General features: G+C 34.5%; 1 protein-coding gene across 1 annotated transcript; it reads right to left on the bottom strand.

Annotated features, from left to right (window-relative positions):
• Nucleotides 1-3,264: 3,264 nt before the first annotated feature.
• LOC138128345 (uncharacterized) lies at nt 3,265-7,543 on the bottom strand. Its single transcript, XM_069044548.1, has 2 exons — nt 7,442-7,543; nt 3,265-7,136 (listed from the first exon to the last, which is right to left on the bottom strand). Exons 1-2 carry the CDS (start codon nt 7,451-7,453, stop codon nt 4,365-4,367), a joined length of 2,784 nt encoding a protein of 927 aa, XP_068900649.1. The 5' UTR covers nt 7,454-7,543; the 3' UTR covers nt 3,265-4,364.
• Nucleotides 7,544-16,754: the final 9,211 nt, after the last annotated feature.

Raw genomic sequence — 16,754 nt, 5'->3', positions numbered from 1 at the left:
ATCTCGGATCTTGCCATTGGAAATAACTCTGTAATAGTGACCACCGAATAGAGTTTGGTGTCAATCCGACTACGAGGGGTGGAAGAGGGTGGGGGTTGCTCGAAAAAATAATGAGGTGACATGGAAATTTGACATTACCAGTTGAAAAGGCATGTGTTTTTATGTTGGAAATGATATGTACTATTTGCGACAATGTCCAAGATGGCGGCTTATAAAGTTATTTGCATGTTTAGAGTTCGGCGGTAATAACTGGTAAAAATTTTAACAGAAAATTAGGTAGGTATCTCGGGTCAATTCAGATTGGTTTAAATTGATGTCGGGTAAGTTACTAGGCCGGGTCTTCGACTCGGCTCCATCCCAATTTTTTTTTCTATAGTGTTCTACGTTAAAAGACGCAGAATTAAAAAAAAAACTGTTTGACGTGTTTTTGCATTTTTTTCAAAAATTATAGGATGCGTTTTATGAATTTTGTGCGTTACTGTATAAATATATACCGGATGACTGACGAAAAACCTTTGACGCGGTATCTTACTTATTCTTTATCCGATTTGAATAAATACACATCAAATGAAATAGTTCGAAAAACACTTCAACGTCGTTTGATTCGATATTTTTTCGACATTTATTCTTTTAGACGATAGCCAACTTTTTTTTTCAAATTACTCTGTATTATATTTTTTTATTCGTCCTTCTGAATATCCATACATTAAAAGAAAGAACAAAATAATCAAATAACCAAATACATATGTGAAATTGTAAACAATACAAAATATACAATAAGTTGCTCAAAATTGCCTCCATGCTGTTCCAGACAGTATTGACACTTCGGTCACCAAATAATTATTTAAAAATACAACATGGATATAGTTCTTTGCATTTTTACAAATCTGTGCAAAACCAGTTGATGTTCATTTGTCATAAACTGGACCCAAGAATGTTTTTTAATTTAGTTGGTATTGAGGTGTTTTCAAAATTATTTCATTTGATGTATCATTTACTCAAATCGTCAGTCACTCGGTATATAACGCGTGTTGAAATGAAAATGATGCCTTCTTTGAAAGTTGACAGATGTCATTTGTGTTTTGCAAGTGTAACGTCTTTTTTTAAGTTGAGTTTCGTTTTCTGTGGAATTATAATAAATCAACTGCTTTCACAAATAAACAACATTCGCTTTTTCTATCTCACGATGATTTTCACTGTGAAATATAAACCTTTATTAATGGAAAGTTATTTTCGAAACGGCACCAAAGTCGGAGGAGTTTGGGTTTATTCGGTGCAAAATTGTATTGAAGAATTTCAAGCTGAATTTCACACTTTGCTGTAGATTACATAGAGTTTAAGACAATTTTAGACAGAGCTGTAATCTGTTTCGTGGAACTGGTAGTGTCTAGCGAAACCCAGGCAGTGGAGCCGTTCGAAACCAGACGAAATTGTTGCTAATGATTTAATAAAAAATGCACCAAAAACATCTATCCGACAATTGACTCAGCAAATTAATCTCTCTGTTGGAATAATGCACACAGTACCCAAGAAGTTACATGTCTATCCCTACCGCGTCAGAGCAGTGCAGGAATTGAAGCCATCAGATTCTCCAAGAAGATTAGGTCTTTGCAATTGACTTGGCGACAACGTAGGCAACAATGTGGAGTTTTCACAAATTATATTCACCGACGAGTCATGGTTTCATACTTCAGTATATTTAAATTCGCAGAATATCAGAATATGAATTAAGTAGTGAATATCCACATGAAATTGTCGAAGAGGCATTATATACTGAAAAGATTTGTGGTTTTGCAGGATTTAGTCAAAGACAAATAATTGGACTAATATTTTTCCGAAGTAACATAAAATAAAAGAATATGTTACATATACTGACTGCCCAAAGATATCGAACTGAAATTTTGGATCAATTTATTGATCAACTGCATGATGATGAAATTCACAATTCCTCTTTTCAACAAGATGAAGCAACTCCTCACTGGAGAATTTTTTGATGATCGCATAATTAGTCGAAATGTAGAAATTCCTTGGCCTCCACGCTCGTGTGATTTCACACCATGTGACTTTTTCCTATGGCCTTATCTAAAAAATTGTGTTTTTCAAACACCCGTCACAAATTTGGTCAACCTACAGGGCTAGTCACATAAATTTATGTAAACGTACCCAAAATAACAGCCCCCTTGGTACGATATTTTATTTGATTTAAGTTGGTGATGACAGCAACAAGTGAAAAATTTAACCATGGCAGAATTCCTTCATACCACATTGCGGATAAGAGACAATTGTGAGATTAAGGCCCTGTTTATTCACCTTCAAGTAACTTTATTTGAACGGTAATTACCACGGATCTACCAATAGCAGATTCTAAACCATAGCAACCACTGGCCAGATAAATTTACTTGAAGGTGAATAAACCGGGCCTAAGTAATGAAACTATGATATACTAAAGTTACAATAGAACGTTGTTTCCTCGTCACCCATCCAAACACTGAGGTCTGCCATCGTTGCTTAACTTCACTGACGAATGATAATAGTGCTTCCATAATAACTAAAACACACCAGCTGAGAACATTTTCATTTTTTTAAAGCTAGGTAGTTAAAAAATTAGTTCATTTTTCAACTAGGTACATTATTTTTGTTTCCTCATGATAATACTTTAAGTGTACCTACTAGGCTTATAACAGAAAATCAAGTATCTTCCCAACAAAAGTTGCATTGCGGGCATTAAGTAGTGATTATGTCAACCCGAGTTTACGACCTCCAGGTAGTTGAGAAGTATAGTGGACTGCCTAATAACCGAATTTTACGCGTTTTGTTGAGGCTTTTGTTTATTTTTTTGCTTCCAATCTAATTTGTTTTTCCAAAAACTGAGACAGTAGCCCCATGAGATACGTTCTTCTGAATCCAATGCACTTTTTAAATAGTCTCTAAATGAAAAATTGAGCAAAAATAACTAGAATTACTGAAAAACGTTATTAATTTTTTTATAAAGAATGAAGTAATTTTTCAAAAAACTGAGACAGTAGCCCGGTGAGATACGTTAATGTTTAACAAAAAATATAGTCACCATAGCTTCAAACATAAAACTGTGGAAAAATAATTAGAATCCGTTTAGCGCGCTTTACCATTACTTGGCCAACCACTAGGCAACAGCCTTAATTTAAATGAGTGAAATCCTTACCATTGCTAAACTTCCCCAAATATGCTGTACGTAAGTTTTAGAAGTGTGGATAAAACTTGTTGTGTAAAAATGAAAGATTGATATAAATTTATTCATTCATTTTAATTTCTTTACAAAATAAATAAATGTACATTTCAACAAAAAAGAGGTCAATGTATTATTATATTTAATAACAAAAACCGCCAACTCGTTAATAGATAGACGAAGTCCATCGCATGAGTCATCACTTCACACTGCTATCAAGATAATTAATACTAATACTAATGATAATAATAATAATACAAGATCGTGTTATAAATACAAGAAATTATAAAAAACACATATGCGGTTTACAATCGATCATTGATAAATGTAGGATTTGCGGAACTGAAGGGGAAACTATTGAACACATCATTTCTTCTTGCACCGTTTTGGCTCAAAGTGAATATAAGAAACGTCATGATATATTCGCTAAAATTATACACATAAATTTAGCTGTTAAATTCAATTTACTAAAGAATACACAACCACATTATAGTTATAAACCAGAAAGTTGTTTGGAAAATGACAATTACAAATTATATTTTGATCGAACAGTTTTAACTGACATTCATATTAAGCATAACAGACCAGACATCATTGTTTTAAATAAACAACAAAAGCAAGCATATCTTTTAGATATAGCTGTTCCAAATTCACATAATATAACACAGACATATAACACAAAAATTAATAAATATTAGAGCTCTCCGGTGCTATGAGAAATCTTTGATGTTTAGAAAAAATTTCGACTTTACCACTTTCAGCAACGGGAATAGTACAGCAATCTCTTTTTAAAAATTTAAAAATTCTGGATTTAGGGAACACATTGGTAGTTGAAATTCAAAAAGGTATATTATTATACTCATGTCATATCGTGAGGAAGTTCCTTAACATTGACACAGAACATAATAAAACACAACAAAGTCAAAATGCGGAGGCGAGACGGCGGTAATTATGTTGATAAGCACTGCACTATTACTTGATTTTCCGTGCCGCCGGGTGGTGGAGGGTCAAATCTGAAAGTTGAACTTACAACCCTAATGCTGTAAGTAAATAACGACACCGATACCTTCTGAGGTAAGTCATTAATGACATTAATTTTTTCTAATAGGCGATTGTGCGAGAAACGTTGTGGGATATTGGGTTAATAAGTGCTGTGGTCTCAATTTGTCTGTACAAGCGAATCACGAAAAAGTCTAATGTTTTTGTACTTTCTGTCCGAAAGATCAAATTTATCACCCTGAGGATCATGTCGCGCAAGATACGAACCTGCGAAGTACTCACCGAAGGAACTGTGTAAGAACAGAGGACTATCTATCTCGACAACTCTGGTAATTATACCAATATGATCACTTTCCGACTTTATTTTGTTAAAAAAATCGTCGACGTTCATGTCACCAACAGTTTCTTCGTCAAAATACATTTTCATGGCGACCTTTTCATAATTGTAAACTCGCTTGTTCTTGGTGACTTCGTTTCGTTCAGTTTGAACTTCGTTGTTGGGATCAAAATTGTGCTTCTCTGTGTAATGAATGTAAAACTTTTCTTCGACAAAGTGTTGGTACAGCTTCGCTATCGAAAACGACCCATCAGTTAACCACTCGTGTCTCGAATCAGAATCTTCTATCCTAAACAATTCTGACAAAATATAAATCAGCAGTGGGTTTCCCATAACACTTCCACGCGAAGACGAACGAATTGTAGGGATGATATTTTCTGTTCTTTTGTTTGATAAATGTGACAGTTTATTTTCGATGTATCTTTGTTGTTGGTCTTCGTTGAATTCTGAGATGGTCCACGACAATGCCCCAAAATATTCCTCCAAACTCAGCTTTAAATTGTTCCGCGAAGTGATCCAGTTCTTCGAACCTTCTTCAGACAAATCACGGATTAATTTCATTATTATTTTTAAATTTTTACTTGAGACTTCGTCCAATCCGTCCCAGATATATCTAACAACAATAGATTTTGTGTCTCCTATCAACATTTTTAAAAATTTCAATTCAAACTCTTCGTATTTCTTATAAATCCTGTTGATAATGTACTCTTTAAAAGCTTCCACGTCATCTTTCTTTCGTCTGAAATGTTGAGAGTGGTTTCTAGCGTAGATCATTATTGTCCAAGAATTGTAGGAAGATTTACTTTTTAGAGACTTCATCAATTCAGTTTTTCCCATTCCCGACTCTGCACACACAATGTTGGTGTTGTTTTCGTACCTCAACAATTCCGATTCTTCCATGAAACTTCCTTCTACACGAAATTTTTCAAGATCTTCGATGCCGTTCTTGCTTCTCACCCATTCCAGTTGTCCCTTTTCTGTCAACTTGAAATTATGAGCTTTACTCTTACTCATCTTGTGGCAAAACTGTTCAAACTTTTCACAGGAACCTTCACTCTCGCTAACATAAATAACTCTGCCAGACTCATCACTACATTCGTTGTCCTTCAAGAATGCTTCAACATAGACGATCTTGAAGTTGTTCAGCAGCTGATTGTTTTCTTTCCAACAAGAGATCAATATTAACGTGTCTTTGTCCACATTCTCGAAAAATTCTAAGTTTATGATGTTTTTCGACACGTACCTATTAATATAAAATGGTGACACACATTCTTTATCGGGACATATCACTAACGGACCGTTCACCATACAAGCCAACTTGTCTGTGGTAATTAAAACTTTGATATTTTCATTTTCTTCTAAATAGGTTTCCAATGGAATCTTGTTCTTCTTAAGCTGTATGGCACAAGTGAACGTCCCCACAATAGATTCGTAAATACCTGGATGCTGATGTAGATCTGATAAATTTCGGAATAAAGATAAACTCGACAAATCCTCAATTCTGTCACAATCGGTGAGCAAAATAAATTTCTTATTATCAGAACCTAACAAAGACAGAGCTTTACGTGTTTTAACGCTATCGACAACCAACAGAGGGTATTTGTCCATCAACCATTGCAACTCCAAAAGTGTCTTGTCATTAGAGGTGAGCTGGTAATCCACTATGAGTTCTTGTGCTTGTGTATCATTTATAAGTTCGTTGCTGTCAAATGTCCAAATACTTTTGACTAGGTCTTCATTCTGTTTACTGAAAATGGTGATGTCAAATTTTAAAATGACTTCTCGAAACGCCTTGATCTTTGTGTTTACTGGTTCCTTACTAATCATCGGTCGTCTTATATTTTCACTTAATAAATTAAACAAAAGAACATTTTTCATCACCGTTTTGGACAATTTTTTCTTCGATTTTTCCCGATCCTTCCAACGTACGATAAATTGTAGATATTGCTTCAAAGCATTGTCATTTTCGCAACAAAATGTTTTGTTAAATTTATCAAAAATGTGTTCCCGCAGCTGCATAACGTTCATTTGTTCGACGTATATGTAAAATTTTGCAAAAAACTTGCTATACTTTATTTTTGTCTTATCTTCATGATTTTGTGCAAATTTAAACTTGTAGCAACACGTGTTTTCGTTGGTACTAAGCAATGGGTGACTACAACATTTTGTCATTACTACGTTGCTTTTGTTAGTTCCGTCATCGAGGACAATATGCTCTTTTTCAGCTTGAAAATCAAATTTCTGATTGGTGTATAGAATTAGGTCAAAGGGGTCACAGGCATCTTCCATTTCCAGATAATGATTAAAAAAAGTCAGCAGGCTAAATTTTCCGGTTTTCTTTTGCAAATCTATAATTTTTAGTTTCTTCTTTTGTTCGTCGTTGACATGTTTAATCTGTATCGCAAATTTGGACTTTTCTTTACTGGTCTGGAGCTCACATATGATATCGTCGAAACCTCCAAATTTGGGATCATCTGATGACAACCGGAAATCTTGAATGTCATCATCAAGTGTGAGTTTTAAGATTAAATTAGCTGTGTTCAACTCTTCGTTTTCTTTTCCTAGGTTCAGTGTGCCTGGTCTTTTGACAAATTCCTGAAAGAATTGAACAAAATTCATACAACTCATCTAATTTTTCCATCTTGATCTTGAATGTAAAGATAAGTTCTTATCTTAATTGAGTGATGATAAGGCAAAACTGTCGGTACAATTTTATTAAGTTAGAGAAGGAACATAGAAAACATGTAAGCAAACAATTTTAAAAACCATTAGTTTTTTAAACGCATCTTTGACATTGCAGGTGAAATTGAATTCAACGAATGTACGAGATATGTCAACAGTTTTATCGCTTAGAACTCTAGATCGAACAAATTTTGTATAATATTTGTAATAGTACTTACGTCATCAAACATCTTAAAACTTTTTACTGAACAGGTGCCGAACAATCACCATCAGGTACACAAATATTTATCGTAATCATTTACAATGTATCAATACCTACCTACTATGTATTTACCAATAGATAAAAGAAATGATAAGATAACTGGGAAAAACCAAAAAGTTGGGAAATATATTTTTTCCCTACCGGTTAGAAATGTAGGCTGTGGATACCTCATTTGAGGTGAGAAAATTCAACTTTCTCGCTAAAGTAAGAAAGTTAATCATGTAATGTTTATGCTAAAACTGTACCAAAATACAAATGTCAAAAGTGAAATAAAATATTGATAAATAAATGAAAGCCAATTCAATAAAGCAAGTTGGTAGATCAATCATATAATCTGGAAAATAAACAGATAAGATTACTTTACCCTGTTTATATCAAATTTTCGAACAAACGTCAAATCTTCAAATGCGATGACAAGTTAATTAAACAAATAACCCAGCCTACTATTCAATTCTCAAAATTTTCGTTTTAATCAGGAATATAACCATTTTTTTTTGACTTTTTTCAACGAAGTTGTGCCGGTAGGGAAAAAAAATGTATTCAAACCAGACCTTAAGCACTTACAAACCTCGCCTACGTCTCGGTTTATAATCTTTGCCTGCGGTTTGCAAGAAAGCACTTTCTTACCTTGGTTTGAAATATACACTCACCGGCACAAAATTCGATCCATGTGCATTATTTGAATTAAATTTTTCAATTAAGTTTTATTTTATTTACCATATTTTATGTTTGGTTAATTGATGAGTTTAGAAGGATTGTAACTCAATTTTAACGTAATTAAACCAAAACTCACATTTTATTTCAACACCCTTATTACAAAACCTCTTAAAAATTTAACACGAGATGTGATAAACTAAAAACTCATTATCGTATATTGTCTCCTCTAGGTTCAATTACAGCTTCCATTCATCTTTGCATTCCTCCAAAAAGGTCCTGAATGACAGCTTGGTCTATTTCTTGCCATTCTTGAATGACTGCTGCACTTAGGTCTCTCAAGTTTGCAGGAGCAGGAGTTCGGACTTTAACTCGTTTTCCGACCATGTACCAAACATGTTCGATTGGATTAAGATCGGGACTTCTTGCAGGCCAAATCATATGGTGGATTTCAACTGTGTCCAAGTACTCATTTACGATTTGAGCAATGTGTGGACGGGCATTATCGTGCATTCGAATGGAGTCATTACCAATAAATGGGGCAAAGGGTACAACATGTGGTTCAATAATGTCCCTAATGTACCTGTTTGCTGTCATTGCCCCTCCATTTACCACCACTAATTCGGTGCAAGCTTCCATACTAATGCCACCCCATACCATGATTCAACCACTACCAAAACTGATCCCTGGCACAAAATTGCACTGAGCAACGCTTTCCCAAGTCCTACGCCATACTCTTTGATGGCCATCTAGAGATCTGCGGCAAAATGTTGACTCGTCAGTGAAAAGAATTCGACCCCATTCTTCAATTCCCCAGTTTCGGTGTTCGTGAGCAATGAGAAGCCTCGCTACTCGGTGTTCCCTGGTCCACAGTAGGCAATGTGCGAGTGTTCTTGCACTTAAACCGTGTTCCCCTAACCTTCTTCTTACGGTTCGTTCACTTACTGCAACACCCCGTACCTTCTGCAGTTCGTTCCGTGCTTTAACTGCAGTAGTGTCCCTGTTTCTCAGGATTGTTAAAGTAAGAAAGTGATCATCCCGGGCAATTGTAGACCTTTTTCTTCCTGACCCAACTCTTCTGGTATAGCCTTTGGTTTCTGGAAATCGTTTAACAGCTCTTTGGATACTACATCTTGAAACACATAGAACGCGAGCCACGTAACACTTCGACCGTCCATCTTGAATTAAAGCAATAGCTCTGGCAGTATCGGATGGAGTTAAACCCATATTTTAGTTTTACGAATACTAATTTACTTGTTATCAACACAGTCGCGAACAGTGCTGCGCAAAGAGTGGAAAAAAATACTGTAACGGTCTGAATAGGTTCGATAAATTAAGAATTTAAATTTTAAAATAATTTCAACGAAATATTTTAAATACCGTCCATTTGCGACGGAAATGCTGGTCAGTTGTAAATTTTATTGAAGCCGTGTCGGCACCACATTCCTCAAGTGAAATCTGCCAACCTTTCTTTGAAAATGCAGGTACACGTCCTGTCCGAAGACAACACAAAGATAACAGTTTTTATGGGAAAAGAAACATTGCAAAATTTACTCGTTCGACAATTTGGGGAGTCCAGTTAAAGTCAGGGGATAATTGGATTAATTAATTTGATGTCAGCAGGTTTCAAATTGAGAGAACAACAAAATTAATGTTCATTAGGTTTTGGGGAATCAAACCAATGTAGAACAATTTTTAGAAGTAGCAGATCAACGGAATTTAGTTGCATGACATGACAATTACGTAACAGCGTTTCAAGCCCAATTTAAGTTTCAAAATAAGATTAATTTGTTCTATTTTAATTCTGTTTATTTCATGTTTATTATGTTTGTTTCATTTTAATTCTGTTTGTTTCATTTTAATTCTGTTTGTTTCATGATGTTGAGGTTTATTATTGTATAGAGTCAGTAATTTATTGTTTTTTTTCAGAGTTCTAATTCAACAACAAATTATGTACATTCGATCTGGTCCTAACAAAAGTCTAAATTTAAACATTTAAATTAATGGTGGAAAACGGAAACTGTAATTTCAAAAGTTCTAGAGATATCGAAAGGGTGTCGCGGTCGGCGTAAAGTAGAACCGAGCTGATTGGTCACTTTGGTCAAGTAGGGGTTGCGAAAGTGGGGTGCGCCAAAAATGATAAAACCGATTGCGGGACGGGAAACAGGGCTTTTTTGATTCACTCGGGGTTTGATCTCCAAAGTAGCCGGAGGTACGTTCAGTACTTCCAGCAGCCATTTTGTGACCACGTTCTTTACATTCACAAGGTAAATTATTTCTCTAATTCTTGTACATTATTTGTAGTCGCGATTTAATTAGTCAAACAGCATTTAGTTCTTTATCGTTCTAAAGTAAAGATTATATTATTTTCTTTGAGCTTTTGATGACCACGTGACTCTTTAGAATCTTATATTAATTTCTTTATCGCGAAGTATGTGATCTTCTTGCATTTACCGATTGGGGAAGCGTGCTCTTGTCAAGGGGAACCAGTATGCAATTATTATAAAACATTTCCATTATTTATGTTTTGGATTCTCGAGTTCGGGAAGCTACCGCCAGTGTCCGTCACACTCAATAAGCTGTGGTCCGGCGTAAGAGCACAAAATTAGCCGCGTCACCCCCAAGGGGGCCAGCGACCAAACTAGGCCAGCTGACACGTGAAGAGAGGTACCCTTTGGCCCTGTTAGAACCTTTTTTTCCTTTTATTTTCGACCACCGGAGTAAACCGGGGTGATCTATGAGATTCCAGGGCATCGCGTCGGGTTAAATTTAATTGGGGAAATAATTGTAATCTAAATCGGATCACATAGTTCGCATCTCAAACTCGTATAATGCTGTTCGCGCCATAAACTCATATATTTGCCCAGCTTAGTCATTAATTCCTGAGTCAGATCTCAATTCGTGGGCCGAGAGTCAAATTTCATTGAGTCAAATTTCCACCAACTTCTGTTATTAAATTCATTTATTTATTTCTATCATTTGTTGGGACCAAACACCACCACACTCGATTATTTGTTAAATAAAATTTAAGTGAAGTGTGCTCAATCGTTTTAATTCTATTTGGAAAAACCTTACGAAGGCACGGCCTCTCGTTAGAACCTAATTAAACAAAATGAACAATAAAACACAACGTAGGATCCATAAACATTTCTTTTCTCATTACTTTTGTTTCGTATTTTTCCGCAAAAATAACATCCGAGGGAATGCGGCAACCAACAATACACCAAATGAGGGAGGAAAAAAAATCATCGAGGAAAAGTGAAGGAAGTCGAAAAGTTACAATACGAAAGAACAATATGTAGAAAATCCTCAAAAACTGTTAACATTCATTCAGACTTGGAATATAATTATTTTTTTTTGCTTGTCTTCTATGAAAAAGTAGCTTAGCACTATTTACACTTGATATACATATCAAATATACAACGTACATTTGATATGTTCTCATAAAAAAAAAGATTTGATAAAAATATTAGATGGATCGAATTTTATGCCAGTGAGTGTACTATTTTTAACGTCCGCGAAAAAAAGTGCAAGATTTTTCATTCACTTGCGTTCATAAAATATGTGATTTTTGAATCACATTTTCACACATTTGCGTTAAAGAAAGTGCCATTGCGTGTCATTTTTTAACTCAATTATAAAAATTTTCATTTATAATAGTAGTTTATTTAACGAGTTAAATGTATGTAAATTGGGCTTTTTTGGCATGGATGGGCCAGTTTAAAACGCGAGTGAAACGAGCGTTTTAAAGGCTCACGAGTTCACACAGGAGAAAATTTTCAATTACTGACAGTGTCGAAAAAAATGGTTATTTAAACTTACGGGCGCCAAATAGTATATTATATACCAAGGTGGAGAAGTTCATGATTATAGCCAGAGCGCCAAGATTAGAGCCCGAGGCGCGCCGAGGGTTGTAAGGCGCGAAGGCTATAAGGGACTCCTCCACCGTGGTTTATATACTATTTTTTTCACTACTAGATACGTTAAAACCCTTCCTGATAATAATTATTAATCAAATGATTTTGTCGGATGCGACGGGCCCGAGTTGTCACTTCTTGACAGTTGGTATGAAAATCGTCTATGTTAACCAATGAAATAGACGACAATCTTTCATTGCTAGGTGACGGTTGTTCCATTATTCACCACTGGTTAATAATGAAAAATTATTTACCTGTCACTGGGCCAACGTAGAAAAACGAAACTTCTCAGTGTTCTATGACAACCGATAACGCTAGACTTTATTACTAGTAGTGAAAAAAAATTTTTGTGTCCAACTCGTTAGTAAAGTATCTTTTTTTTACTCGGCGGATTTGCGCACTCGCTTCGCTCGCGCGGCAAATTTTCCTTCTCGTAAAAAAAGTATTACTTTTACTCAATGTTACATAAATAACTATTTAATGGTTTCGTTCAAAATTTTTGTTTGAATTAATGTACTAGTTGTGAAGTTGGTTTTCTATCAGAGAGGCGTATTTATACTGATATTTGTGGAGTACTTTGTTGGTCCAGAATGAATGAGGCGGCTTGATGTGTTGTTTTGGTTTAATGCAACAATAACAATAACAAATAACGATAACAAAAGATAACAATGGATTGATGAGTAACAAAATGGTCAACGGCGTGGTTGGTGGTGCCGTGGTTGAAGTTGATCGGCGAGAGAGCGAGTCTAGGGGATGCGCTGTGTTTTATCCCCTCGGTATGGCTCTCCCTGTTGTCGACGTGTACGTGTCGTGGTGCGTCGATAGAGGTCGCCACATATTATATCATTTGATGGTGAAGCGGCAAATGAGATAAAATACTTCTAGCAGTTTCTGAAGGAATCGTAAAAGATGGTTTCTTTCGAGGAAGTAGTAAGAAACCTCTTGACGGTTCAATCGGCAGATGATTAGATAACGTAAAAACTACAACTGTAAAATTTAACAAAAGAACTGCAAACATGATAGTACAGAAAAAAAGAAGAAGTACAGAGAAGAAATTTGCTAAAATGGAGGGTGCACCGGAAATTATTCCAAATATTTGCACTGATTATTTATTTTCAGAAATAAATACAATACAAAGCTTGTGTTTTGTAACTGTGGTAACAAATCAAATAAAGAAAGTGGTGTTTAAGTCAATTTGAGCTGCATTTTTAATGATATCGTTTCGCATCCAGTTGGTGTTCGTTGTTAAGGTTTTACTCAAATACTATTGAAAATGTTTCGGTCCTCAAACCCTCATTTCGCCTCTAATATGTTCCAATTTTAGTCAGTCACAACAAAATGTATCAGTTTTATCTGATAATAAATAACTTTTAGGCTTGGATGCCAATGTTTATGATAAAATCTCAGAGAAGTATAATTTATCTTGTTTACTCACTCAAAAGAAATTCTACATCTAGATTAACTGTGAACCTCTTTTCATACAGAATCTTGTTTATTTTCGCAAGTTGTTTTTTAAGACTACATTTTAAACTTATAATGTGATCAAAAACAAAACAAAGCAGAGCACGCATTGCAGATTATTATCGGTCATGTTGTAGAGGAATTCTATGCAATGTATGGACGTAGACAATTTTTTGTCTCAAACACTACTTTATAATAAATCATATTTCATTATTATTATCTGATAATGGAGAATAGTTATTTGTATCACAAGGCCAGAAACTGCACGTTTGCGAGCATGAGTACGGTTTGCAATACGAGTCGATAGACGAGTATTGTAAGTACGAATGCTCGCAAAACAGTTTCTGGACGTGTGATACACAAAATTTTTCGTGCCGACTTTTGCCGGATTTTTGTTAAATGGAAGTTAAAGCACTTGTTTTAATAATTGGTATTATTATACATTTTTTGTGTGATTTTCAAACAAGCGTATCTCTCTGTATTCATAAATACAGTTTTGCCATTATGGGGAAAAAAATAAAATTTAAAAAAAAACAAAGGTGATAAAATTAACTTACTAAGTAATAAAATGCAATATCAAGATTGCCATGGAAATTTGACAATTTTTGTTGAACGTCATGCATGATAATAAACCAAACCATTTTTATATTTAATTTGAAAAATTATGAAAAAATGTTTAATATAAAAATTGTTTGGTTTATTATCATGCATGACGTTCAACAAAAATTGTCAAATTTCCATAGCATTCTTAATACTGCATTTTGTTAAGTACTTAGTAAGTTAATTTTATCACCTTTGTTTTTTTTTTTAATTTGATTCTTTTTCCCCATAATGGCAAAACTGTATTTATGAATACAGAAAGATACGCTTGTTTGAAAATCACACAAAAAATGTATGGGTGCTATTTAAAAAACCAAAGTTGGTTGCCATAGCAGCGAAACAAAAGAAGATAGAAACAAACTAGAAAGACCAGATAATGCAGGATAATACACCAATCAATTTTTATATTAAAAATTTTTTCATAAATTGTCAAATTAAAAAGTTACAGCCAATATTTGATACTTTTGTTCCACCCTGTATAGAAACCATATGCGCCAAAATGTGGGTAAGGAAAAACAAAAAATTGACCTGTTTGGGGATTTTTTACAAAAATCGCCTATGTCGAAGTTAGGCATTTTATTCCAGTTAAAGTTTCCACACTGTATGTAATAGGGGTTACTTTTGTTTTGTGTTTTATGCAATTTTATAATAACAAAAATTGTAGGGAAACAAAGTGATGATGTAGGACGTAGGTTGTAAACGAGATGACTTTGTGGGGAAAAATTAGCAATTTATTTTTGACTCTAGTTCACCCATGACAGATGAAGCCCAAGTTAAGGCTTTTAAGGTGGTGCAAAATGTTTAGGGAAAAGAGAAAGATTACCGCAGTGTCGTGATCTGGGAAAACAAACTTCAAAACGACATTAAAAAAAATTGGACAAATATTTTGGTTATGAAATAAAAGCTAATGGTACAAAAATCAAGACAGTCTTGATTCCAACTGACTTGAATGCGCGTGCCCAACGGCGTCAAATCCCGTGACGTCACTACCTTAAGTGATCGTCACAATACATTTTAACGTGGATATTTAATTTAAAAAACATAAAACATAGTTAGCTGAGCAGTTTAGTAAATTTTCACATAAACGTCATTCGTTTGGTTAAATAAAATTTTGAAAAAACGAAGAATTTTTGGGAAAGCGCCTGCATGAGCACACAACGGCAGAAGTATTTTATTACATTCGCCATAGGGGGTATGATGAGTCTACCGAACCGATAGTTTGCAGAACGCTATGTGGTGGTTAGCGCTTTTAAACCCAATATACCAAGCCTATCACACACTGTAATGAATACCTAAAGTGTTGGATAAAACTAGCTCGGGATCTATCACCATTTTTATGTGAAAGAAATTTAGAGGCAAAAAAGGGGTGAGATTGAATTAATTTTTGCTTCAAAATTCCATTCATTTTTGCAATTTCCTAAAATAAAGAGGAATATACAGGAATCAATCAGTTCTTCTAGGGTCATCTGTTTCCTGTCTTGCAGAGACAAGCGACATGTCCCAGTGACGTCGCTGTACAATTTCTCATTGATTCATAAGTCGTTCACATTTTCGAAAATTCGAAATCTTGACAGCCTACTCAATTGAATTCTTTGACGCAGCAAGATAAAAAAAAATTGCGTCCTACTTGATGTAGGTAGTAACATTATTTTGTAAACTCTTTTTGGTATTTCATTGGAGTGGTTTATCGAAAGCATACTACAATACTGTCAGTTTCAATTCTTATTTTATTTTGATTTCTTTCGCTAAACACATTACACAATCATTCATTACCTAATCGAATGGGTTCAATTTTGTACATTTTTATAGCCTTTTAACTTTTGCTCAATTAATTCTTTTGGATTAAAATCTTCTGTTGAATTTTTCGTGAAATGTGAAAAGATCATTTACCAAAGTCACGTGGAATTATTTATATTATATTGGGATATAAAGTTAGTAAGTGCATTATAACAGAATCGAAGAAGAGTTTCAACTTCCGAGATTCTATTATGGCACTTAATAATCGTATAGTTCATTAATTACTTACCGCATTAGGGCGGTAAGTTCAACTTACAAATTGTGTCAACAACAATGGTAAGTAGCTAGTAACAACACGATTGTGTGAAGAAAACTATAACCTACTTACAAAATTCGTAAACGAATAGCATAAAAAACAGACATTTGTGCTTCATGTCAGGTTCACAAAATGTCTGTATTAATTACTTAACATGAAATAAATCCAATACGAAATTTTTATCTCAGTCGCTATTATTAGAAGGGAATTCACCTAACTTTTCTATCCAATTATCGCACGTTAGTTTCATTTCTAAAAAAGAAAATGATGATTATTGCAAAATATTCTTTACTTATCAGTCCTATCACTTAATAATGTGTATATACAGTGCATTTTTTTTAACTGTTGCCATAGGGAATTGCATGGTAAAACTTATACCCCTTGTTAACTTTTGTTCTGATGACAATATTCAAACCATTTTTGGAACAAAGTTGGAAGATTTTTTAAACTATCGGACAGATTACAATTCAATATTCTAAATTGTCGAAAAAGTTGTGAAAAAAATATTTATACCACACCGGAATAATAGTACGTCGAGCGGCCGCCAGAATAGCGTCCTTGTCGGCTCAACAAGCAACTGCCTA

Source organism: Tenebrio molitor, chromosome 4 (genome assembly GCF_963966145.1).
Source record: "Tenebrio molitor chromosome 4, icTenMoli1.1, whole genome shotgun sequence".
In the NCBI taxonomy this organism is placed as follows: Eukaryota; Metazoa; Arthropoda; class Insecta; order Coleoptera; family Tenebrionidae; genus Tenebrio; species Tenebrio molitor.
Note: the sequence above shows the minus strand (reverse complement) of the source record. Positions and strands in the feature narration are given on the sequence as shown.